Here is a 26,623-nt window from a genome sequence, read left to right as displayed (position 1 = left end):
CCTACACCACATGTTGTGTGCAGCTGTATGCTACAGTAAATATCCAGCTATAGACAGGTTTGAGAGTAAGTTCCTTTGGATGGCAATGACCGTAAAGGTGAATATCAGACAGTGTTAATATGACCATGATGCTGTGATTATTACATTACTGGCAGCTCCTCTGCACAGATGGTGAAACCTTAATGGAACCCATCCGAGTTAGTAGCAGATGTTACACTTCGTGAACCCGTTTACATTTTGGTGCATCAGGGTCCAAGCCCATGCGATAAACAGACACTTCCAGACAGGTGCCGTGTCAACCACAGTGAAACCCCTCTGGCTTATATCCATCTGGCCTTACCCAGGAAATCTTTTTTTTTTTTTTTTTTTTAGTGGTTTCAGCCTTCACAATATTTTTTACAAATTTCAAAAACTGGATCTGTGCTGATGTAACATCTAGCAGAAAGTGTCCTCAAAGGTACAACAAAAAGAGATTGAAACACCTCACCTTTACTGTAATGTTGTAATTCCATAACCATCCTGTTGCCCATCTTGTTGTAGTGGAAAAATGATAAGATCTTGTGGTCTGACATTTCATGCTGATACCTTACATCCAAAGGACAAGTTACCATGACTTGATTAGTAAAAAATGTGCAGAGTTTTGGTGCAGTGTTTTACTTTTCAGGTGAGTTTTTAATTAGATAACTGTATGCTAAATAAGAGCTCCCTGGGGGTTCGGTTTGGGGTGGGAAGAGGTGGGGGTGCAGTAAGGGTGATTTACAAATCATTTAATTAATACAGAGAATTCTGCAAGACATGTGCATAGGTTGCAGGAGAGGAAGGAACAGGGAGAACAGATGCATTATGGGGGAGCAGCAACTGGCTTTGTAGTGAGTGCTGCTGTCTTTAGATCCAGAAGTCATAGGTTTAGGTCCCACCTGCTGTACTTACCTTAAATTTGCACAGTAAACATTGCCTGGGTATATAAATAGGTACATTGCTATAAGGCATTTTGGAGAAAAAGTGTCAAGGAAGTGTTTTTTGTTTTTTTGGAACCACACCAAGACCAACAAGACAATCTTCACTGGGTTGCTAAAGTGTATCCATGTGGGATCCCAGCCCAGCCAGGACAGTGGCCAAGCCAAGAGTGAAGCAGCCGTGTCAGACTTGGTAAAATCTACTCACTGAACCAAGGACCAGCACCATTACACAGCCGCCGATGAGCATCCCCCACAGTGCCTCGCTTTCTCTCATGGCTGTCGTCATATTAGCGGTTAGAGGCATCTACTCCCTTTCAAACAAGATTTGGCTCATTTTCATATTCATGTGTCACATCTCTTCTTACCCACTTCTCCTACCACATCAGCTGCTTCACCAGACACTTCTTCCTGTTCCTCCCCTTGAGTTGTCACCACATAACCATTCTAGTGATGAACCAACCCCAGGACCCTTTCTGCAAGACCCGTGGGCAGCGTTAGCGCAGCCAATAAATATGGAACAGATCTGACTACAGACTTCCACTTCCCTGCCATGTTGATTCTGTTGAAAGTGAATGCACCAGGGCAGATACTTCTGTAAATGTGATGTAAATGTTTGTATGTATCTCAAAAAAAAATACTAAGAAGGTGATTAGGAATTGGCAAAATTCTGGTAAAGTTTTATGCAGCTACTTGTTTGATGAACATCGGTGCATATGGCCAAAAAAACTAACTGCACTTAAGAGTCAGAAATCTGCAGCTATGTCTGTTTCTCCTAAGGTAATGCACAAATTGTATTTTCTATGAGATGTACGTCACTTTTGAGAAAAGCGTCCGCTAAATGAATAAATGTAAATGGAACTGGCCAGCTTCTTCATCAAAGGGAATGGAGTGCAGGTCACCCGCACTCAAACAAAGAGTAGCCTACAGACATGACCGTTACCTTAACCACTCTATAAGTGCAATATAGAAAAATAGTGTATTGCCAGCCTCCAGAATGATAACTCTCATCCTCACAATCACTGTGTCCTGAGTTCCTTTGTTATGGTTAATCTTTATTTATTTTAAACCCTTGTCCAAAATGCATGTAGCCCACCCACTCAATTCTGATGGTTTTTTAATATTACTAGCATGGGAGGTGAATCGGTGGTGTCTACAACACAACCTTGGGATGCATGTACTGTTGCTTCCCCAGTTGCGGGGTATGACTCTCGCTAGGGTGAGGAGAGGCCCAGTTAGCGTCCTACCCGGTAACACAGGGCGCAAGGCCGGAGGGGGAGGGGACACACCCAGGACGGGACGCCAGTCCGTCGCAAGGCACCCCAAGCGGGACTCGAACCCCAGACCCACCAGAGAGCAGGACTGTGGTCCAACTCACTGCGCCACCGCACCCCCACACGAGTAAGCATTATTCACACCAACAAAGAAAACAAACACTTTTTTTGTGCCCGGGTTTTTTTCTCTTTTTTTTTTTTTTGTGACTCAGTCTCTGGTACCGTCATCTCGTTGGTGCGCTTTAGTCTGGAGCTCCTTGTCCACCACCGAGGGAAATTCCCACCGTTACTCACGGTTTTCATGCGGTGCAGGAAACCGACAGCGACCTGTCCTCACATCCACCCTCTCTTCAGCGAGGGTGGAGCAATGATGGCGAGTCCTGGCGACACTCTCTCCGGGTCCAGTCGTGCTGGCCAAACCCTAACACTTCCACTGCCCCACAACTCCGAAAAAAAAAAACTTGGTGCAACGCGGTGTCTCCCACACGTGCGCCGTTCCCCCTCTTTCCATTAAACTCCTCAAACCTAACTGACTGCACGCCGGCTGGTTGTCTTGCTCACGCCGTTTTTTTCTCCCCAAACACCCGAGCGAGAACGAACCCAAACCGGCTCGTTCTCCTCGCCCGGTCTCAAAAAACTCCCCTTTCTCCCCACGCGGTGTTCCAACTCTCTTCCTACTCCGTCTTCTTCCCCTTCTCTCCCGGAACATCCTGCCCCACAAGGTCGCAAGCACTTTCCCCATCAGCACTGATTGGGCAGTCCCTAAATGACACCTCTCCCACCAACAAACACCAAAGAAAACGCACAATACAGGAACAACAAAAAATATCACGTTACAAAACCATAACCCCCTGCATATTTATATAACCATTTTCCACCCCAAACATCCAACCACACATGGGAACAAACTGCGTGGGGGCTACATGCATAACAGTGTTAGATGATTAAATTTGTAGGGATTTACCATTTATAGAGCAGAGTATTCCTGAAGTATCAGTTCTGGAAAAATACTTTGAATAAGGATACTATAGCAGGAATATGGATTGAAACCCAGAATTTTCCTATTATAATGCTATAACCAATATAGCACATGCTGCTCATTGGGCAAAGCTCATAATTTACATTTATTCACCTATCATGCTTCTCTCTAAGTCACAATAATTTCCCATTTATACAGCAGGGTAATTCCTACTGTATCGCTTCAGGGTAAGAACGTTGATCAAGGATACTGCAACAAGAGGTGGGATTCAAAACCAGGTCCTTTGAGTTCAAAGACTTGAACCACTATGCCACCTACTGCCCCTGATTTACCCTTTGGTGTACATCTGTGTGCTGAATTACCTATTTAATCAGGCTTCACAGGTCACTATTTAACAAAAGGCATTAAATATAGATACACTCAGAAACAGTCACATTGAAAATGGAGCATAAGGCATTCACAGGCATTGAATTCTATGTCTAGGGTGGCATGGTGAATAGCGGTGCTGTCTCACAACACCTGGGTGGTGCAAGAGGACATGGGTTTGATCCCTGCTTAGTCTGTGCGAAGTTTGTATGTTCTCCCTGTGTCTATCTGGGGTTTCTCCAGCTGCTCCATTTTTCTCTTGCAGTCCAAAGACATGCTGTTCAGGTTCCACCACAGTGTGTGAGTGAGAGAGAGAGTGTGTTCCACTGATCTATAGATGAGTGACCCATTGTAAGTAGTGTGTCTAGCAGTGTAAGTCACCTTGGTGAATAAGGTGTGTGGGCTGATAACGCTACACAGAGTTCATTGAAAGTCACTTGGAGAAAAGCATCTGCTAAATAAATGTAAATGTCTATAAACTCAGCCTCTCCTCGAGACCAGCACTCTGAAGTGGGACTGCTAAGAGCCGTTATGAGTGACATGCACTTTGCCATCCAGGTCAAACTCAGCAGTTCGCAACAAAGGAAACATAGCAATAATGGGTCATAATCAAACTGCAGGGACTGCAAAGTGGACCATTTCTGACATTCATTCTGATTTCCAGAGTAGTCTGAACCTGGCCACCCATACTTTAACAAAAATGCTATGATTTCTGTGTAGCGTCTCTACACACTGCCACAAATTTTTATCATACTCTAATAGGCATTAACATGGGAATCTCAGATGCCATTTCATAAACAGTATTGTATAAAACATGGAAAAAAAAGTAAGTCAATTGTCTGAGAAATCGACCCAGATGAATGACTGCAGATGAACAAAGGGAATTAGTCTCTAGCTTGAGGAACCAAGAAAAAATAACCCAGCAAAATGGTCCCAATAAAAGAATGCAAAGAACCCAGAAGGCTGGTCTTAATGAATGAACCTAAATGAATGAACCAAAAAAGATGGTCTTAATGAACAAAATAAGAATGTTGGTCTTAATAAATGTATCAAGAAAGATGGTCCTCATGAATGATCCCAGATGAATCAATGAAATGAGTTAGCCACCTGCTTGAAGAACTTAAATGACTTCAGATGAACAGAACAACTTAATCTCTTCTCTCAGGAAGGAAAACAAATGAATTCTGATGGATAAACCAAGCTGAATAATCCCAATGAATGATGAAACTTAGTCTCTTGCCCCAGGACCCATGATGAATGAATAAACCCTGAAGACAGATGAGAGCACACTGTGGAACTGCCCAGACTGTTTTTAACAAAGCAGAACTTGATTTGTTATGGCAAATAGTGCATATAGCAGAAATCTGTGAGCTCTGTGAGAAAAAGTCTTTATCATGGGGAACACTCTGTATAACAGGAAACAGTCTGTTTAACGGGAAATGGTGCATATTCATTTCAGTTCAATTGAGTTTATTTTTACAGAGCACTCTTCTCAGTAGAGCAGTGCAGAGTGCTGAACAAGAGATATGAGCAGGACAGTTACAAAAACAGTGATAAAGTTCAGCAGAGCTGGAAGAGTAAGGCACCTGGCAGCTGAAGATATATAAAGAGAAACAGTCTGTAACAGGAAATGGTGTGTATAACAGGTAAGAGTCTGCATAATAGAAAAGACTGTGTGAAATGGGATTCAGTTTTTGACACTGTGTGTAATGGGTAAGAGTGTATGATAGGAAACAGTGTGTATTTGCATTCCTATTGCTCTGGGAGGTGCCTCCGAGTGGGTCGACTTGCCCCTTCATCTAGCTCCGTTTAACACAGCAAATTAACTGTCTCACGTGAATAGGCTCACAGAACATTTTCAGCCCTTATTTACTTCCACTCCAGGTTGCATTTTTGCGCTCTCTTGCTCCTCACTTCACAACACGTAACATGATTAATTTGGTTAATTAAGTACACTGTGCTTCACCATTTAATTAACCGAAGGCATACTTGCAGCTCGATAAGACGAGTGGACAGACAGGGGAATGGTGACTCAGTTGAGCGTCTGCTTTGACTGAGTCACAAGTCTATAAACAATATCTTCCTTTCATACTACAAACCTCTCTATTTTACACCCATTTCCTTTATTGGAAGTTCTTCTGAAAAGCTCTTTGAGAAAATGGTTAAATATTTAATTTCTTTTAAATTAAACTAAATATTTAAAACAGCACAGGTGGCACAGTGAATAGTACTGCTGTCTCACAGTACCCTGGGTGGTGTGAGAAGACATGGGTTTGGTCCTTGCTCACTCTGTGTGACAGAGTTTGCATATTCTCCACGTGTGTGTGTGGGTTTCCTCCTGCAGTCCAAAGACACGCTGTTTAGGTCCACCCATAGTGTGTGAATGACAGAAATATTGTGTTCCACTGCTATATGGATGAGTGATCCATTGTATGTAGTGTAAGTCACTTTGGTGAATAAGGTATGTGGGCTAGTAACACTAAATAGAGTTCATTGGAAGTTGCTTTGAAAAAAAGCATCTGCTAAATGTAATGGTTTCTGTGATGTTCCAGTTGAATGGTCTGTTGTAATTTTTAACCACAGACCATGTAAAATTCACACATATTGACTGACTAAAGTTCTGCTAAATATTTTTATGACTGAAAAGGTTTTATTAAAATGTTAATGAAGGCATGAAATCATATATAACCCACTATGAAGGGTAACATGCTTTTTATGGTTTTGTTTGACAGAAGGTAATTTAGTCATTTGCTGCATCACTTTGTAGAAGGATGTGGGCTTTACCCCACTAGTACCCTTCATTAAGGTGATTACCCTGAAGTGGTACAATGAAAATTACCCCGCTGCATAAATGGATAAATCATTATAAGTATTGCAGTAAACCTTGTATTTTCAGCAGCCTTGAAGAAAATAATCAGGTCTATGGTGGTCAGTAATGGTATAATGATAAGCCATGTGGCAGTGAACTCTATACTTTTGACTTGCCAAGACCATGTCTTTCAAACTGCAGTCACTGCACAGTCATATGTTTTCTCCCTAAACAGGTCAAGGCTGGCAGATTTCCACATGAACTGTGAAATGACTGTCCATTCTATCACCAGCTGCCCCAATGATAACCACCAGGCATGTTTGGCTTCGTATGTCGGCGTCATTGGTAAGCAGACCCACACAGTGAGACTGCTGTAGTGCCTTCTGTTTGACATATCTGGTAGAAATGTATGGTTCTCTGAAACAGAGCCTTGATGCACTCACTAACTGCTCTTCCATTCTCTGTGTACTGGTATCCTGCAGGGACTGACATGACACCTAACTATGTGGATGCGAGTCACACCAACTTCACCATCTCACCGTGGTGCACGTGTCGGGGCAGTGGCAATCAGGAAGAGGAATGCATGGCCTTTCTTAGAGACTTCCGGGAAAACACCTGCTTAAGTAAGTGTGCACTGCCTAGGGAATGGCAGTGCTGTCACTTGGTGTGGCTGTGGGTGGGGCTATGAGCTTGGAAATGGGTATGGCCTCCAGACGGCCACTCAAGGAATCTCTTTCAGTGTTTTCCCACAATCTCAACATTTATCTCTCAATTTTTGTTTCTCTCTAGACTCCTTTATTGCTGTGACATTCTTACTCAGGTTTATATCGCTTTGTAAAGAATGTATTAAATGAAATATATATTTGCATAAAATATATATTTTTTACAAGGAATTTAATCAGCTGAACTTTGGTGAACCATAGATATTACTGCTGAACTGTAGAGAAAAGTGTTTTAATATTATGCCTTTGTCAGTGAGAAGCTTGTATTTACCTACACCAATATAGACAAACGACACTAACCCTTACAAGAAAACAAAACTTTGTAGTTCCCATCACCTCATTGTCAGGTTTGCTGTCACAACAAAATCCACAGTTGTATCTGTTTTTCTTCTCAATGTAGGAAATGCCATTCAAGCCTTTGAGTATGGCTCTGATCCCAGCCTGGTCCCCGTGCCTCTGCCAGCCACTCCTTCACCAAGGACTTTCATTGGACCAACAATCATCTCTGCATCAACCCCTGCCCTCTTTGGACCTGATGCCAATGGCTGTCTTTTCTCAGACTGCGCCAGCCTTGAGGTACTCCAGCTTTGGAGTGGGCATGTCCTCTGCCTGAAGGCCATAGGGTGTGCTCATTTAATACCCCCTTGAGTTCCATTGTCCCAACAAAGCCAGGCTCCAAATAAAACACCTCCTCCTGTGGCTTTAGAGTTGTAACCATGCCCTCAATTGAAATACATACTAAAACCTGCAGCATGTAGCCCTCAGATGTTTTGATCACCTCAATGGATGCAGACATATGTAGTAGCAGGGTTTACTCTGGGGTGGGAAACTATTTACAGCTTTTAAAGCACTAAAAATAGAATAGGACAGATAACTGTGCATAAATGTGCAAATGCCCCTTTTCTTGGAAGTAGGTAGGTTCAGATCATCTGCACCTCACTTTTGGGTTATTTCTCATTTTCTTGTGTTACCAGAATATAAATACAGAACAGAGATCCATACTTCCTCTGTTAAGAATTCTGCAGAAGCCAAGCAGAGGAGGCAGGATTAATTGTTAAACCTGCGCCTGTTACCTGAATGGCAACTCCTGCTGTAACACCCCTGGGGGATGGGGCCTAGTATGGGGGTGGGGAGCAAGTCTGCAGGAATGGCTGCATGGAGCAGCTGCAGATTCAGAGAGAAAGAGCAGACAGGTGTCCTTTCATGTTCGCACCAGGCTTCCTTCAGCCTGATGGTGTGGAAAAGGTGCAGCATGACAGTGACGCTGTTTTGGCACCCGGAGAGAACGCTCCCATGCACTCAAAGCAGAATGTTCATCAGTGATCTGAGAAACCTGGCACTCAGCACCATGATAGAAATATATTCACGACAGCGGTGTAATGCAACATACAGTACAGTGCCATATTTACTATGCTTCTTTCAGTAGGGGATAGTGGGGGCAACAAAAAGAGTGGGGCATCCAGGGTTGCAGACAGCAAAGTATCACACTGTTGAATTAACATTCAGTGCTGGGTTACTGACCTCCAGACATGGCGGTATGTAGTGGGCTTTCATCGTCCACATCAAAAGGTTGAGCAAAACAATTGGAGGTTGAAAGTGAAGGTTTCTTAACTCCCCTTTGAGGGGCACATACTTTCTACTGGGCATCTAGTACAGGAGTTAGTGACACATATGTTTACTCAGAGGCTGATGTCAGTCACAAAGCTCTTATTTAGGTGACTGCTCAACAAGGGAGATGGCCTATCTCCACATGAGTGCCTTTATAACTCTACTCTTCATGATTTGTTGGAAAAGGAAACCATAAGAAGCTGTTTCCTTGCCTCACTTTCTAAAGCAAGCAGCACAACTGCTCAAATAGGCAGTTGTGCTGCTTGCTTTAGAAAGTGAGGCAAGGAAACAGCTCCTTATGGTCTCCTCCATCCATCATGTCAGTGGAAGGAGTCTGTTTATGTTTGTGTGCATCTTCTGAATTGCATTAACAATACCTAGTCAACATCTTATGCACCGAGTACAGCCAAGTGGTTGCAAAAAGTCACTAGATGTTCACTAGGTACATCATGAACATGGATCCACTGAAGAAGAGAAATATAGATATCCTCATTATACGGATCTAATTAATTCCCACAACAGTCTGTAAACCAGGAAATCCTTTCCTTGATTTTAAATAGGGAAAAAATTATACATTCCAGGAATTTACAGACATATCAAAATATTTCCATAAACACTCTCCAAACACTTTAAAACAGTCTAAAGAAATAGTAATCAAAATATTGGGATGATATGAAATTAAACGTCTGCCACGGCACAGACGAACAGCAAGTAGCATCACTGTCTCAAAGTGACTGGAGGGTTCAAGAGGATGTGGGTTTGGTCCCTGCATTCTTTTCCCCCAGTCTGTGTGCAGTTTACATGTTCTCCCCATTTCTGCATGGATTTCTTCTTGTCACCCCCACAACCATGCGTCTAACAACCGCGCCTACGACCACTCAAGGAGGCAGGGGATAAAACGGCAGCTTGGGTGCTCCTGGGTGTAGAACCTAATTTTGAGAAGAAACAACTCATAGAACTCACCTCCTTCCCTGTTTCCCGTACTGATGCCCTCTCTTTTACTGTCCTGTGCTCCCTCGGTTTTGGTTTCTCGGCTCTTTGACTCTTGGCTCCGTGATCTCGACTCTGGTTCTTGTCTACACCTCGGAACAACATACGACGATCGATCAACCCTTGCTTGTCCTCAACTGTTCTCTTGCCTGCCCCACTGAGCCAACACGCACCAGTGTTTGAGTCTGCCAGCTGGATCCCAGAGCACAACATGACAGAAGGTTCTGCCTCTAATGCGGACTTAGCAGTGCTTGACCGGCTTCACTATGCCGTGCTTGGGTCCCATCAACAATCCCTGCAGTGGATAGAGGACACCGTACAGGGACAGGTAACTGTGCTCTGGGCTAGTGGAGTTCTTCAGGCAGCCGATGTCCCCGTCACATCGGAACCAAGTACAGACCTCGTTCCGACACCTCTGCCCAGCAATTTGCCTGGAGACCCTCGACTGGTAACACCCGAAAGGTACAACAAGTCACTGGATAATTGTCAAGGATTCCTCATGCAGTGCGAGCTTGTGTTTTCCACCAGTTCCACCACTGAACGCCTCATGTGCATTCAGCAGGGTAACTGCTTGGTGGCTGAATACTTGCTGGAATTCTGGACGCTGACTGAGCAGAGCGGCTGGAACTCTGCCTCCCTTCTGGCCAGTTTCCGGAACAGGCTCCAACCCCGAATCCAAACAAAGCTCACATATTATGGAGAGGACTGGACCTTGGACCACTTTATTGAAACTGCCATCACCATTGACACCCTGGCCTGGGAACGGACCCCTCAGCCGTGGCTGCCCGCACCAGTTTCAGACGTTGAAAGAGGGTATCCAAATTGGTCAAGCTCAGCTGACTCCCGATGAGAGAATGTGCCACCTGCAGGACAAGCTGTGCCTTTATTGTGGTGCTCCGGGTCACTTGTGTGCTTCTTGTCCTATTTAACCACCATGTGAGGTCCATCAGGAAGACAAGGTTAGTGTACCTCACCAAACTGAATCCCGCACATGGTCTTCGGCCTCGGCACCCATGTCCATAAAACAGCCAGCCATTCTGGAGTACAGCAATGTCTGGGGGTGAGCGATGCGTGCAATCGTGCCTGCTCCTTCCCTGCAGGGCCACCTCGGTAGAAAGCCCGATAGGGGGATTTACGGTGGCGATTCTCCCGAGTACTGGGAACTCGCTAAGGTGTTCAGTACAACCTGAGTGGCGGCCTTCCCCCATCACTGACCATGGGACTGCACCATAGATCTTCTGCCTGGCACTTTACTGCCCCATGGCTAGGTATATCCCCTGTCTGTTCCTAAACAGAATCCATGAGGGATTACATCACTGAGGCACTGAACGCAGGTGTCATATGACCATCTACATCCCTGGTCTTGGCAGGGTTTGTTTTCATAGGAAAAAAGGATGCGGGCCTACACCCCTGCATTGACTAACGGAGTTTAAACACTATCACGGTCAGATACCCTCACCCTCTGCCTCTAATCACATCTGCCTTAGAACAGGTACAAGTTATTCACTAAACTTGACCTCCGGAGTGCATATAGCCTAATCCGGATCCAGGCCTTTGTGAACCCCACATCCTAGGGGACCTAGTTAGTGTGTCTTGACAATATTCTGATCTTCTCTAAGACCTGGGAACTACATGTGCGACATATATGGACTGTTTTACAACGGCTTCTACAGCACCACATTTATGTCAAAAAGGAGAAGTGTCTATTTCACCAGCCCTAGGTGTCCTTCCTAGAGTACATCGTAAGTAAAGAGGGAGTGGCCATGGACCCCAAGAAGGAATGGGCTGTGCTGGAGCTTTCTGGAATTCACCGACTTTTATCGGAGGTTCATCTGGAGGTTTAACTGCATTACTGCTCATCTCACAGCTCTCACGGCAGGTAAGGGACCCTGTCTGGCCTGGACTGGTAAAGCCCAGCATGCCTTCCAGGAGCTGAAGGACAGGTTCACCTCAGCGCCCATGCTGCATCACCTGGACCCCACTCTGCCCTTTGTTGTGGAAGTAGATGCCTCTGTCATGGGAGTTGGAGTGGTAATGTCTTAGAGACAGGGTGATCCTCCGAAGCTCCACCCCTGTTCCTACTTCTCGTGCAAACTGTCACTGGCCCAGAGAAATTACAATATAAGCAACTGGAAGTTGCTGGTTATCAAACTGTCCCTGGAGTAGTGGCAACATTGGCTTGAAGGGGCCACGCATCCCTTCCTTGTTTTGACCAACCATCGTAACCTGGAATATCTCCAGTCGGCCCAACGACTCAACCCCTGCTGGGCATGATGGGCTCCATTCTTCACCCAGTTTTAGTTTACAGTGTCCTACAGGCTCGATTCCAAGAACATGAAAGCAGATTCCTACATGACCCAGACCCATCCCTCGAAAGCACTGAGTCGATCCTGCCCAAGAACTGTGCGGTGGCCCTGGTCTGATGGCAGCTCTTCCAGGACCTACAAGCCCCACAAGCAGCTGAACCAGGCCCCGCCGACAAACCTGAAGGCAAAGATTATGTACCAGTGGGGATGAGGATCTCTCTCCTACAGTGGGCACATGACTCTCCTGCTCCGGACACTCTCCCTCCTACAGAGGTGGTTCTGGTGGCCCTCAATGTGAGAGGACGTGCAAGAGTATGTAGCAGCCTGTACAATGTGCTCCCAAAGCAAGACCCGACCCAGAAACCCGCCGGGTTACTGGAACCACTACCAGTGCCCTCTCGTCCATGGTCCCACATGGGCTTCCTAGTTGACCTTCCTCCATCCAAAGATAAGACCACCATTCTCACTTTAATTGACTTATTCTCCAAAACTTGCCATTTGATACCCCTTCCAAGACTACCCACGGCCCTGGAGATGGCCGAAGCACTATTCCAACAGGTGTTCCGATTGTTTTGCCTAGCTAAGGAGGTCATTTTGGACTGGGGCCTGCAGTTCACATCCCGAGTGTGGAAAGCCTTCTGGGACAAACTGGGGATGTTGGTTAGCCTTACCTCCCGGTACCACCCCAAGCCAATGGCCAGGTGGAGCAGCTCCAGCCGGACATTGGCCAGTATGTTGCAGCTACTGCTCCCAGAACCAGCACCAGTGGGCATGGTATCTTCCCTGGGTGAAATACGCTCACGATGCCCTAACCCGCACCTCCACAGGTATGTCCTCCCTTTTAGTGCATGTTAGGTTACCAGCCCACCCTGTTTCCATGGCACTCCAGGTCCAACGACGTACTGGCCATTGACGCATGGTACCAGGAATCTGGGAACGCCTGGCAGACTGTCAGAGACTATCTCCAGCAGAGCACCCAGCGGTACAAAAGGCAGGCGGATCAACACTGGTGCACCTTGTCCTTCATGCCCGGGGAGTGGTTCTAATTGTCAACCCAGGACCTGAAGCTGTGCCTTCCGTCCAAAAAGCTCAGTCCCCGCTACATTGGCCCTTTCGAAGTCCTCCACCAGGTAACTCTAGTCACATACAAACTCCTGCTGTCCCCAAGACTGCCTGTTAACCCTATGTTCCACGTCTCTCTGCTCAAGCCCTGTGCTACATCCACCCTTCAAGCCTCCAACACCACCACTCAGCCCCCTCCGGTGCAGGTGGACGGGAGACCCGCTTATACTATTCGGACCCTGCTGGATTTGTGGTGACAGCGCGGGGTTATCCAGTACCTGGTGGATTGGGAGGGCTATGGGCCAGAGGAGCAATGCCTGGTGTCAACACATGATATTCTGGACCCTGTGCTCATTGCCAACTTTCACAGGGACCACCCAGATCATCCTCGGGGACGTCCTCCGACCCAGCGTGGATCGGCAGGTGCCACTCATCAGAGATGGGGTACTGCCACACCCAAAACGATGTGCCTAACAACCTCACCAGCAACCACTCAAGGAGGCAGGGGATAAAAGGGCAGCTTGCGCACTCCTGGGTGCGGAACCTAATTTTGAGAAGAAGCAACTTGTAGAATTCACCTGATAGCCTCCTTCCTTGTTTCCGTTATTGTTCCCCTCTCCTTTCCTGTCCTGTGCTCCCTCGGTTTTGCTTTCCTAGCTCTTCAACTCTCTGCTCCATGACCTTGACTCTGGTTCTTGTCTACTCCTCTGAACGACGTCTGACAATCGATAGACCCTTGACTGTCCCTGACTATTCTCTTAGCTGCCCAATTGAGCCAACATGCACCAGCATTTGAATCTGCTAGGTGGATCCCCGAGCGCAACATTCAATTCAGTTCAATTAAATTCAATTCAACTCAATTCAATTTATTTTTTTTATAGAGTGCTCTTCTCACGCAGTGACACAGAGTACTTTAACACAGGCATAAGGGGACAAAAAAAAAACATCAGAACAAAGAAACAAAGAAGACAGTTCACTACAGACTATCGTAATTCAATGCTTTTATAGAGCTATAAGCAAACCTAGTGGCCATGGAGGAAAGGAACAAAAACTTCCAATTGAAAGTCAAGAGAGAAAAAAACCTCTGGGGTTCCAAGTACTACTGGCTGCCCACCACTCCTGGGCATTCTATGTTAAATAAGAGTTCTAAGTTTACAAGTAATAATGGCATGATAAAATGACACTTGCAGCTGCTCCGGTTTCTGTCCAAAGACATGCCGTCCAGGTGGATTGGTGACGCCAAAAAAGTGACCTGAAGTGTGTGTGTGTGTGTGTGTGTGTGTGTGTGTGAGTGACAGAAACTGTGTTTCACTGGTTTATGGATGAGTGATTCATTGTAGTAGTGTATCTAGCATATTAAATCAATATGAATAAGTTGTGGAATAATATCACTACATTGTGTTCGTTGGAAGTTGCTTTGGAGAAAAGTGTCTGCTCAGTAAATAAATGTAATAAAGAAGGAAATTAACAAAGACTAAATTAAGTCTGAAATGTTATTTGCACTTTGCAGTAAGTACATATGAACATACGAAAGACAAATGTACTACATTTACATTAGCATTTATTTATTTTGCAGATGCTTTTTCCAAAGCAACCTACATGTCAGAGAAGAATACTAAAAGTACATTACATAAACAGAAGAGGGGATTTGGATCCAGGCACATGATTCTTGAGTTCACTCCATTTGTGACATACCACAACACAAACCTGTATACATTAAATGAGTAACTGCATACAGCTTTTTCTATTACATTTACATTTACATTTATTCATTTAGCAGACGCTTTTGTCCAAAGCGACGTACAGCAACGTACGACTATTATTAAACACACACACACACACATTTTCAGAACCGCTTGTCCCATATGGGGTCGTGGGGAACCGGAGCCTACCTGGCAACACAGGGCGTAAGGCCGGAGGGGGAGGGGACACACCCAGGATGGGACGCCAGTCCATCGCAAGGTATTATTAAACATCCATCCATCCATCCATCTTCCTCCGCTTTTATCCGGGGCCGGGTCGCGGGGGCAGCAGTCCGAGCAGAGTACTCCAGACCTCCCTCTCCCCGCACACCTCCTCCAGTTCTTCTGGGGGAACCCCAAGGCGTTCCCAGGCCAGCCGGGAGACATAGTCTCTCCAACGTGTCCTGGGTCTGCCCCGAGGCCTCCTCCCAGTGGGACAAGCCCGGAGCACCTCCCCAGGGAGGCGTCCAGGAGGCATCCGGAACAGATGCCCGAGCCACCTCAACTGGCTCCTCTCGGTGCGGAGGAGCAGCGGCTCTACTCCGAGCTCCTCCCGGGTGACTGAGCTCCTCACCCTATCCCTAAGGGTGCGCCCAGCCACTCTGCGGAGGAAACTCATTTCTGCCGCTTGTATCCGCGATCTCATTCTTTCGGTCATGATCCAGAGTTCATGACCATAGGTGAGGGTAGGAACGTAGATCGACCGGTAAATTGAGAGCTTCGCCTTACGACTCAGCTCCCTCTTCACCACAACAGACCGGTACAATGACCGCATTACTGCGGACGCCGCACCGATCCGTCTGTCGACCTGCCGCTCCATTTTTCCCTCACTCGTGAACAAGACCCCAAGATACTTAAACTCCTCCACTTGAGGGAGCAACTCCCCCCTAACCCGGAGGGAGCAATCCACCTTTTTCCGACTGAGAACCATGGCCTCGGATTTGGAGGTGCTGATTCTCATCCCCGCCGCTTCGCACTCGGCTGCAAACCTCCCCAGTGCACGCTGCAAGTCTTGACTTGATGAAGCCAACAGGACCACATCGTCCGCAAAAAGCAGAGACGAGATCTCGCGGCCACCAAAACAGACACCCTCCGTTCCCTGACTGCGCCTAGAAATTCTGTCCATAAAAATAATGAACAGAATCGGTGACAAAGGGCAGCCCTGGCGGAGTCCAACATGCACCGGGAACAGGTCTGACTTACTGCCGGCAATGCGAACCAAGCTCCTGCTCCGGTCATACAGGGAACGAACAGCCCGTAGCAACGAGCCCCGAACCCCATAATCCCGAAGCACCCCCCACAGGATGCCACGAGGGACACGGTCGAATGCCTTCTCCAGGTCCACAAAACACATATGGACTGGTTGGGCAAACTCCCACGAACCCTCCAACACCCTAGTGAGGGTATAGAGCTGGTCCAGTGTTCCACGGCCAGGGCGAAAACCGCATTGCTCCTCCTGAATCCGAGGTTCGACTATCGGTCGGATTCTCCTTTCCAGTACCCTGGCATAGACTTTCCCAGGGAGGCTAAGGAGTGTGATCCCCCTGTAGTTGGAACACAATCTCCGGTCCCCCTTCTTAAAAAGAGGGACCACCACCCCGGTCTGCCAGTCCAGAGGCACCGTTCCCGAACTCCACGCGATGCTGCAGAGGCGTGTCAGCCAGGACAGCCCCACAACATCCAGAGACTTGAGAAACTCGGGGCGGATCTCATCCACCCCCGGAGCCTTGCCACCGAGGAGTTTTTTGACTACCTCAGCAACTTCAGCCAGGGTAATGGACGAGTCCCCCTCCGAGTCCCCAGCCTCAGCTTCCTCTACGGAAGGCGTGTCGGAGGGATTGAGGAGATCCTCAAAGTACTCCTTCCACCGCCCGAGAACATCCTCAGCTGAGGTCAGCAGCGCACCACTTCCACTGTAAACAGTGCTCGTGGAACACCGCTTCCCCCCTCTGAGTCGCCGGACGGTTTGCCAGAATCTCTTTGAGGCCGACCGAAAGTCTTCCTCCATGGCCTCACCGAACTCCTCCCAAGCCCGAGTTTTTGCCGCGGCGACTGCCAGAGCCGCGCTCCGTTTGGCCCGTCGGTACCCGTCAGCTGCTTCAGGAGTCCCATGAGCCAGCCAGGCCTGATAGAACTCCTTCTTCAGCTTGACGGCATCCCTTACTTCCGGTGTCCACCACCGTGTTCGGGGATTGCCGTCGCGACAGGCACCGGAGACCTTATGGCCGCAGCTCCGAACAGCCGCACCGACAATGGAGGAGCGGAACATAGTCCATTCAGACTCAATGTCCCCCACCTCCCTCGGGACCTGGTTGAAGCTCTGTCGGAGGTGGGAGTTGAAGACCTCTCTGACAGGGGCCTCCGCCAAACGTTCCCAACAGACCCTCACTATGCGTTTGGGCCTGCCAGGTCTGTCCAGCTTTTTCCCCCGCCATCGAATCCAACTCACCACCAGGTGGTGATCAGTTGACAGCTCAGCCCCTCTCTTCACCCGAGTGTCCAAGACATATGGCCGAAGGTCAGAAGAAACGACTACAAAGTCGATCATCGACCTCCGACCTAGGGTGTCCTGGTGCCAAGTGCACTGGTGGACACCCTTATGCCTGAACATGGTGTTCGTTATGGATAAACCGCGACTAGCACAGAAATCCAATAACAACTCACCGCTCGGGTTCAGATCAGGGAGGCCGTTCCTCCCAATCACGCCCCTCCAGGTATCACCGTCGCTGCCCACGTGGGCGTTAAAGTCCCCCAGTAGAACGACAGAGTCCCCAGTGGGAGCGCTTTCCAGCACGCCCCCCAGGGACTCTAAAAAGGCCGGGTACTCTACACTGCCGCTAGGCGCATAAGCACAAACGACAGTGAGAGACCGTTCCCTGACCCGAAGGCGTAGGGAGATGACCCTCTCATTCACCGGGGTAGACTCCAACACATGGCGGCTGAACTGGGGGGCTATTAATAAGCCCACACCAGCCCGCCGCCTCTCACCTTGGGCAACGCCAGAATAGTGGAGAGTCCACCCTCAATCGAGTAGAGTGGTTCCAGAACCCAAGCTGTGAGTGGAAGTGAGCCCGACTATATCTAGACGGTATCTCTCAACTTCCCGCACCAGCTCAGGCTCCTTCCCCGCCAGTGAGGTGACATTCCAAGTCCCAAAAACCAGAGTTGGCGCCCGAGGTTTGGGTCGGCCGGGCACTCGGCCCCGACCACCGCCCAAATCACAACGCACCGGCCCCTTACGGTTTCTCCGGCAGGTGGTGAGCCCACCGAAGAGCGGCTCCACGTTGTGGCTTCGGGCTGAGCCCGGCCAGGCCCCGTGGGCATAGACCTGGCCACCAGGCGCTCGCATGCGAGCCCCCCCCCCAGGCCTGGCTCCAGGGTGGGGCCCCGGTGACCCCATACCGGGCGGGGTAAACGGACGCCTTGATTTTTTCGTCATAAGGGGTTTTTGAACCGCGCTTTGTCTCGTCTGTCATCCAGGACCTGTCTGCCATGGGAGACCCTACCAGGGGCATGTAGCCCCAGACAACATAGCTCCTGGACTCATTCAGGCACTCAAACCCCTCCACCACGATAAGGTGGCGGTTCACGGAGGAGTATTATTAAACAAATTATTCAAATTGTTAAGCATAACAAACACGTACACATTAATCGGCACTTACAAGATCGTGGAAGAAGAGAGTTAGAAAGGAATGAGTTTTGAAAAATTTTTAAAAAAGGAAGGCATTTCTCATAACTGTAATAAAATAACAAAAAAAATTCAAAATTAAGAAGACGTTATCATACATTGCTGAAAATTTTGTGCCTCATTGGCTCATGACTTTGACCTCATTAGCTCATTTTCATTGACTCAGCAGGGAAAAGTCTACCTCAAACACTGGAAGAAGCACCTAATATTGAGAGGAGTCCATACATCATGGTATACCTCAACTGAGAAACTCATCATGGGGGAAGAAGAAATTGCTGGTTTTTCCCTATTGGAACTCTTTGGTGAAGTCATTAACTTGATTGGAGGTGGTTTTTGAATTATACTCTTTCTGCATTTGCCTACAATTATGGATGTCACATTGTGGCATCCATAAAATAGATCTGAACATGTTGCTTTAATTCAGTGCAACTTGTGAAAAGCGTGTTTGATCTTTTCTCTCCTACATGAGTTTTACTGGCATAATTTTTAATGAAAAAATTATGAGCTCCCTTGCACGCCTTGGAAGGGACAAATATGAGCATGAAATACCACAGTATATAGACAGATAGAAGAATAAATACCTAAATAAAAGGCGGATCAAACAAATAAATGACATGCTTAGTCGCTTTTTAGAAATTTTAATAAATAAATCTAAATGATTAGAGTGCACCTCATTTAATCATTCTAATTTCAAGTGTTTATTTAGTGAAGTGACATTTAATTTAAAAAATAATATGCCGGGAAAATATTTCATACATTCACAGCAGTTAAATATCCTACTTTTAACTGCTGATCAGAATTGTAGTGTAGGCTCATCCTGTAATCAAAGACAGCAGGAATAGATCCTAACCTCTCTGAAGGCATCTGCCACTTCATGAATATAAATGGGGTGTGAAAAAAAATCTGGATTCAATTTGTTGCATTAGAAAAGCCTGAAAGACACAAAAGCACTCTGTTTTTCAGATATAAAAAGCACCATTCAAATTCCACAAGACTATCTTGACTGAATGACATTGATTCACCCACTGGAGCCTTTAAGCTACTGCTGTCTGTGATGAAATGGTGACTTAGCCTTGGCAAGGAGTAGAGCACTTGCACAAAGGGATGTGTTGCACTTTAAATGTATCTGAGTGCCAAGCCTCCAACAGGGGCCGTTTCCTGGCCTCATGTTGCAAAGTCTCTTACATCAAAACCATGGTAAGACTGAGATGAGCATACCTTCAAGAAAGAGTTCCATTTGTAGATGATCCCAGCGCAATACTGATGTTGCAGTGACTCCCAAACCGTACGTATGAAAGATCCTCCGACTCACACCAGGTGAGCTTTACACAGGAAGGGCGTCTGAAGGGGGATTCAACCAAAAATTCTACCTTGACGTCACTGAATAACACTGGTCTGTTGACAAGGCATACCATTTATCTTTGTAAGACATTGGTCCCAGTCTGTTGCTCTGATACAACTCAGATGGCATTCTCAGAATCACAAGCATAGGTGGATATCATTCAGAGGTCCACTGCTGTTAAGCTTCAAGTAGTCAAGGTTGTGGAAAAAAATTCCACTTTGTAGAATGTGTCAATGTTTAGCTTTAAAAGTTTAATATTAAATTTAGAAGAAAAACGTTGTAAGTAATATTCAGCGTTGTAAGTCGCCTTGGGTGAATAAGGTAAGGGGTGATACTACTGCATAGTGTTCACTGGAAGTCGTTTAGAAGAAAAGCGTTTGCTAAACAAGTCAGACAAAATACACACAGACACACACACACACACACACACACACACACACACAGTCTGAACCGCATGTCCCATATGGGGTCGCGGGGAGCCGGAGCCTAACCCAGCAACACGGGGCATAAGGCTGGAGGGGGAGGGGACACACCCAGGACAGGACGCCAGGCTGTCACAAGGCACCCCAAGCAGGACTCAAACCCCAGACCCACCGGAGAACAGGATCCAGTCCAACCCACTGCACCACTGCACCACCACAGTTCTAAATAAGCGATCCTGCACTTGGGTCCAGCCTCCTCCACGTTCTATGTTCTTCATGGCAACTATTTCTTAGTTCTCTCCTCTCTTTTTTTCTGACACTCTCACACACAACCAGATGATTACCAAAGCTATAACAACAAAAGATCTCTTAAATCTATTATTCTTTGTTGGTATTTAAAATTCTAAGTAGATTAGGTAATATTTTTAAGAATATGAACCTACAGCTGATCGAGAAGTTTACTTACTAATCCTGAAAGAATTAGCAAAGTCGTGCCAAAGCACGTTAGCGAGTGGCTAAAATCACGATGATGTCATCCTCCAGGATTTATCGTGGTTTGCCAAAATGGATGGCGAGCATTTGTCACAGTTTGCAAAATCACAGTTTGCTTATTAGTTCATTAAATTTATTATGACCTTTCAATGCTGTTGGTCCAGTTCATGATGGACCATTCATTTTACTGCTGAGTCATTGAATCAATGTTAATTTTGGTAACCACGTGGATCAAGTTCCTCCATTATGTTCTGTCCTTCATTTATGTGCATACTGTTGAAAGGGGTGTGTCCACTGTCTTTTAGATTTAGGCAATTCATCTTGTTGCTGGTTGTCCTCTCCTTTTTCCTAGCACTTCTGTCTTTTAAGAGTTTGAAGTTTGCATGATGTGACTGCTCCCTAAGCACAGTATTTCACATAAAACAACCTTCACATACTGCGAGTGGCAAGCACTTGGTGGTTAATAGGTTTCAAATACAATAATTTAGGTGACTAAGAGCCATTTGTCCAAAGTGGGCATCCATCATCCTCTTTATCTGTCTGTTGGTTGTTGTTAAATCTTCACTGTAGGTGAAAATCTGCCTTGTCTCTTTTCCACAGACTCCACTGGATCTCATCACGGAAAGTTCGGGTACCTCTCAGGATGTTGGGGACGATCATTCAAGTGGGGATCAGACTTGCACCCACCCTTGGATGACCGTTCTGTCCTGCTTGATGGTCAGACTGGCTCTCTGAGGTGACTGTACCGGTATGCTGTTGATGGACTTGGTAATCGGGGGCAGGACATAGAAATTGCGCTCCCATTGAAGCCCTTCCGTACCTCTGCTGTCACTCTACAACTTTCTTTATCTAGTGTCACAAACCACAAACAGGGATGCCACACAGGAGGAGAAGTTTCGTTCTCAACCTCTCTTCCAACAGCTGAGAAGAACACTGGAAAGACAGGCAATTCAGCAGCTCCCAGGTTCCAAAGTTGAAATGCAAATGGATAATGGTGCCAATGACACTGAGATTGGTCTCCTTAGTAATCGCCTGCTACGGCCTTTAATTTCACCTTCTGACAGGGATCAGTGTTCCCTCTCTCTCAAATTGCAATGCCTAACACACACAATAAAAAACCCCTCTGTACTGAGGAGGGCCAAAGGACCCATCCTCCTCACTCCTCCCAGCCAATCACTGCAGGGCTTCAGTGATTTCATGTTCTCTGTCCATTTTCCATATGGATCCAGTCCACACTTTGCCAGATGACACACTATTACTTTTCAGTCAAAATTTTTTCTTGGCTTATATTTTTTGTTTTTCTTTTTTAGAAATTCAACAAAGACTATTCTGTTCATCCAGTGATTAATGCTTTTTTAAAAAGATTTATTCTCTGAGTAAAGTGATTTTGGAAGAGCTTCATGCACAAATCTTTATTCTTGCTTCATAGTGTAGAATGAAATCCCAAGTATTATCTTGCAGACCTTCAGTTCCAGGACTGCAGTGACAAATTTAAAAATTAAGAGTGAGAAATTAACCAGAAAGTTCCAGTTTGGGAAAGGAAGTCAGCTGCTTTCCAACTTCATAGCATACTATTCTGTCAATGAGAGCAGATGACGATAATCCTTATCCAGTGTACATATACAAAATCTTTGCTCAAAATATAAATATATAACACGTTAAGCAGAAGAAAGCTCTGAGGTGGGGCTAAAGTTTGCTCAAAAAAAGAATATGAAGGTACGAATGTGAGTCACTTTCATCAATCAGCAATGGAGGGTAACAGTGCCAGTAATTCTCCTCTTTGGCTGTTATTATGTATCTTTTTTTCTTTTTTTTTTTTTAGTTTTTCGTCTACAGAGACTTGGAATATGTTTAAAAAAAAGGAGAAAAAAAATCACAGAAAGCTCCAGGGACAGGCGAGCTGAGCTCCATTTGCTGAGAAAGTAAATTATCTATGTGTTCTGTAGTGTGCAATCTATTGCGTGGCCTTACTTGTTCCTCCTCTCGTTCTCTTTTTTCTTATGTAACGACCCCTGACATTCACAGCAAGCGACTGATGGGCAGGAAAATTTAAAAAAAAAAAACAAACCAAAAAAAAAAAACGCTGATGGGGTTTTGGAAGTTTCTCAAGAAATGTACTTGAGCAGAAGTCTATTATATTAACATTCCAATTCTTTGACAAAAAAATGACTGAAGCTGTTGTTTTTTCAAGTTATTGTTTTACAATGTTTGGCTTTAAGGTTGAGCTAGCAGCCTTACTAGCGAGCTAGCTGGAATTCGGTGTCTGACCTTTTACTCAACTGCTTCCTAATCTTTTGTGTAATTAAATAACACTGAATAAATAAGGTAGAGGCACAGATTTCGTTATGATTCATTCGTTTAAGAGATACTTTTATTGAGGATGAAGGGAAGAACACAAGTTCACAAGAACACAAGTAAATAAAACATATATTGCAAAGCATGATTAAAAATAGCAGAATGCCAACACGTGCAGAAGACAGTGGTGTCCCATAAATACTGTGGCATAAATACTGTGAAGTATTAAGACCTACTAGACATTGAGTGGTTTACGTAGGTTACCCTACTTTTCATTTCTACTAAGCAAGATATACTGTTAAGCATACAATGATTTACCCTTTATTCATCTGGGTGATTTTTTTTACTTTATCAGTTCAGGGTAAGTCCCTTTCTCAAAGGTAAGAAAGCATAAGGTAGTATTCCAATTCCAGCTTCTTCAAGTGGAAGGATGTGGCTTTAACCTCTATGCCAGCTGCTGCCCAATTAATCGTCTTTTGAAGTTATATCAATACACTTGCCCTAGTTTGGGCTGAGCCTTTTTGTGAGCTCTAACTTCTGAACTCTGTGCACTATGAGAGTGGCAGAGGTGAAGTTCTGGGTAACTGGTACTAGCTGGTATTTGTGTCTTTGTTTTTCATAAAAACATAGTGATTAAATAATGCAACATTCTGCCAAAAAAATATACATGCAGGAAATAGGAGATAATGTGGTTTTCATAAACAGCTCCCCTCAAGAGATGACATAAGAGTGGTGGAGCAGAGCCATGAGTACTCAGCTTATATTCTCTAGTCATGGTTAGATGTATACTTTTCTTCAATAGTCTTCATTCATTTATTTAAGCCTTTCTCACAGCCATAGCAGGCTAAACACTCATCTCTAGTAATTGTTAGTTAAATGTTCATTGTCAAGGTCAGGTAAAAACTATTAATTAAAAACTATTCACTGCTTATAGTTAACACTCTTCCCTAGACTTTGTTGATGAATCACTATTCCCCTTATCACCTGTGCTACTTAGTACTAGGAACATTATCAGACAGAGCTTAGGTTAAATTAATATTACTGTATTTGTCCTTTATTTGAAGGCTGGATATATATGACTCTCTTGACCTTTTAAACATGGCACACTCAGTAAAGCATAAAGTGTGAATGAGCCCTAAAATTCAGATAAACCTCACCTGTGTGGTTTAACACTTCACCATACAGACTGTCCAGGTGTACAGTTTTTGCCCTAGCCATGCACATGAATATTCACCAAAGCGTGCTAGGTGGAGATGTTTGCTAAAGGTCTCAGGAGCCACATCACCCCTGGGAATCAGCAACCTTTTCCTCACAACTCCTTAACCGCTGATCTGCCTGTAGGGCCAGGAAGAAAGACAGATAGAGAAACATTATTATGTAACACCTCCTCAGCCAGTTAGTAGAGAAGAACTGGAATGACAAGTTAAAGGACATTTGCATCTGCCTAGCAGCATCTTCATCCTCATTGCTCTGTGCGTGTGTGTGTGTGTGTGTGTGTGTGTGTGTGTGTGTGTGTGTCTGTTTCCACCCGAACATCTTACACACATAAAAACATCCTGTCAGCAGCCTTGGCTCTTAAAGGAACAAGAGAGAGCCTTTGTTTTCCATTGAGTGACTTGCACTGCTTCTAGTTCCCCCGAGAGTCCCACTGCAACCAGTCACCAGCCTTCTGCCACATAATTGCTCACAGGTATAGACCCTGCAACATGTTTATTTTTCATCCAGAATAATCCAGCCCTGTTAATTAGAGATAATTATTCCTAAATCACTGTTTATGAAGGTTGTTAGGAAATTACACTTGGGAGATCTAATCATCTTTGAAGTAGAGTTTGTGGAACATTCAGGATGGGTATAACCACCAATACCCCAGAGCACAGTAAAATCAGATTTGGTTTGATGACTTTAACTTTCTGAACAGGAATGCATCCCTGATGCATAATGTAGGAGTCAACACAAGATGGTAAAATTCAGGTTTTTAACTACAAATTATGGACATTCAAGCAACTACAAGACATTAATGACCGTGTATCCAAAGTACTGGAGTCATAGCCCTGTGAGATCTTGTATGTCTGACCTATCTGCTGCTATTGTTTTTGCATTGACTCAAGGACTCAGCAGCAAGATGAATGGTCCATCCTTAACTGGACCTACAGCTTGTTGCTGTGTGCCATTGAGCAGGTGAAAGGTGTGTGTCCTTTGTTACTGTGATATAGTTAATCTCTCTGGTTGCTGGTTATCCTCTTCTTTTCATTTTTCACTTTTCTCAACATTACTGTTTTTTTGAGAGTCGAATCTTCTCATGGCATTTCCAGTATGACATCTCAGTCTCATCATGTGCCTCCAGTGAGAGTTCAAGGTTGATCTGATCTGAAACTCATGTTTGTGTTTCTAGCTGTCCATGTTTGTTCTTAAAGGGTCCGTCAGCCTCACAGTTCAAAGTAGTTCAATGTTCTTTTTATTTTACTTCCTCAGTGTCCAGCTCTCATATCCATATAGTGTTATTGAAAATACTATTGATTGAACAGTTCTAGTCTTTGTTCTTGTGGACACTATTGTATATTTAAGGACCTTTTCCAGACATTTCATTACAGCTCTGCCAAGTCCTGGCCTTTGGCATGTCTCTTGACTGCCAGATAATTATTGTTAATCATTGACCCCAGGAGGCAACAGTTGTCCGCTGTCTACACTTGTCTATAAAAACTGATTTCTTGCAAGCTCTGTGTGTGTCTGGCAGACTGTAGCACATCAGTTAAAAAAAAGTGGACTGAGGTCAATGAGGTTACTTGTTCAAATCTAAGGAGACAAAGTACAGTTATTCTTTGGAGGCTGGTGGTTGATCTCTTCAAGCTGTACAAATCAGTTGAATTATAATGTTGAAGTTGCTTTGAAGAAAGGGTATACATAAGGCTGTTTTCTTTGACTTTCATTTCTAATCTTCAGTATAGTTCGACACACACACCTCCAAGGTTGGTTTGAAGAAGCTCTTAGTTGCTCTTAATTTATTAGGCTGCACTGAAAATTTTCATTTTTTCAGAAAAGCTCTCAAACAATAATGTGCAATACAACTGTGGAATGAAATAACGAATAAGAATCAACTCTAATTTGATTGTGACGACAGTATTGCCTTTATCTTCATCGGTGCTGTTGGAGACCACTGGCATTTGCAGGGTTTAGCGTTTGTTGAAAGGACACTTTGAGCACTGAAATGTCCCAGCTCTGCTTGAGGTCTAATGATAATGCCAATTCCCTCCACTGATACTGCAGTAGGTTCTAGTGAACAGTTTACAGTAGTTCATCAAGAAAAAAAGTTTTTATTTGTGCAGAAAATGTCTTTGTGTCAGGCATAAAAGGGGAGCAAGCACCCCAATTCTTGCTTCAAAAGGATAACAACAGGCCCTGATCAGCTACTGAACATCTATTTTAATTAAATGCTTGAAGTATACACTGTCCTGTCCAATTCAGCAGGCAGCTCCATGTTCTCTCCCCATGTGCACCACCACAGCAAGGGAAGTACCACTCGTCAGTCAGGCCAATCTCTGGCAAATATAGATCAACTGATAAATCTGAATC

At 45.3% G+C, this 26,623-nt stretch overlaps 1 protein-coding gene across 2 annotated transcripts in view; it reads left to right on the top strand.

Annotated features, from left to right (window-relative positions):
• gfra2b (GDNF family receptor alpha 2b) overlaps window positions 1-23,088 on the top strand; it is a 74,755-nt gene extending 51,667 nt beyond the window's left edge. The window contains exons 5-8 of one of the 2 annotated variants that reach the window (XM_018732929.2): window positions 6,677-6,729; window positions 6,867-7,007; window positions 7,507-7,682; window positions 21,359-23,088. In XM_018732929.2, coding sequence (XP_018588445.1) covers window positions 6,677-6,729; window positions 6,867-7,007; window positions 7,507-7,682; window positions 21,359-21,493 — 505 coding nt within the window. In that variant the 3' untranslated portion in view covers window positions 21,494-23,088. Of the gene's footprint in view, window positions 1-6,619; window positions 6,730-6,866; window positions 7,008-7,506; window positions 7,683-21,358 lie in introns of both variants that reach the window. The other variant, XM_018732928.2, reaches the window with a different exon arrangement.
• The last annotated feature ends 3,535 nt before the right edge of the window (window positions 23,089-26,623 follow it).

Source organism: Scleropages formosus, chromosome 6, assembly GCF_900964775.1.
Source record: "Scleropages formosus chromosome 6, fSclFor1.1, whole genome shotgun sequence".
Lineage (NCBI taxonomy): Eukaryota > Metazoa > Chordata > Actinopteri > Osteoglossiformes > Osteoglossidae > Scleropages > Scleropages formosus.
The sequence above is the reverse complement of the archived record's forward strand: the minus strand, read 5'-3'. Positions and strand labels throughout refer to the sequence as shown.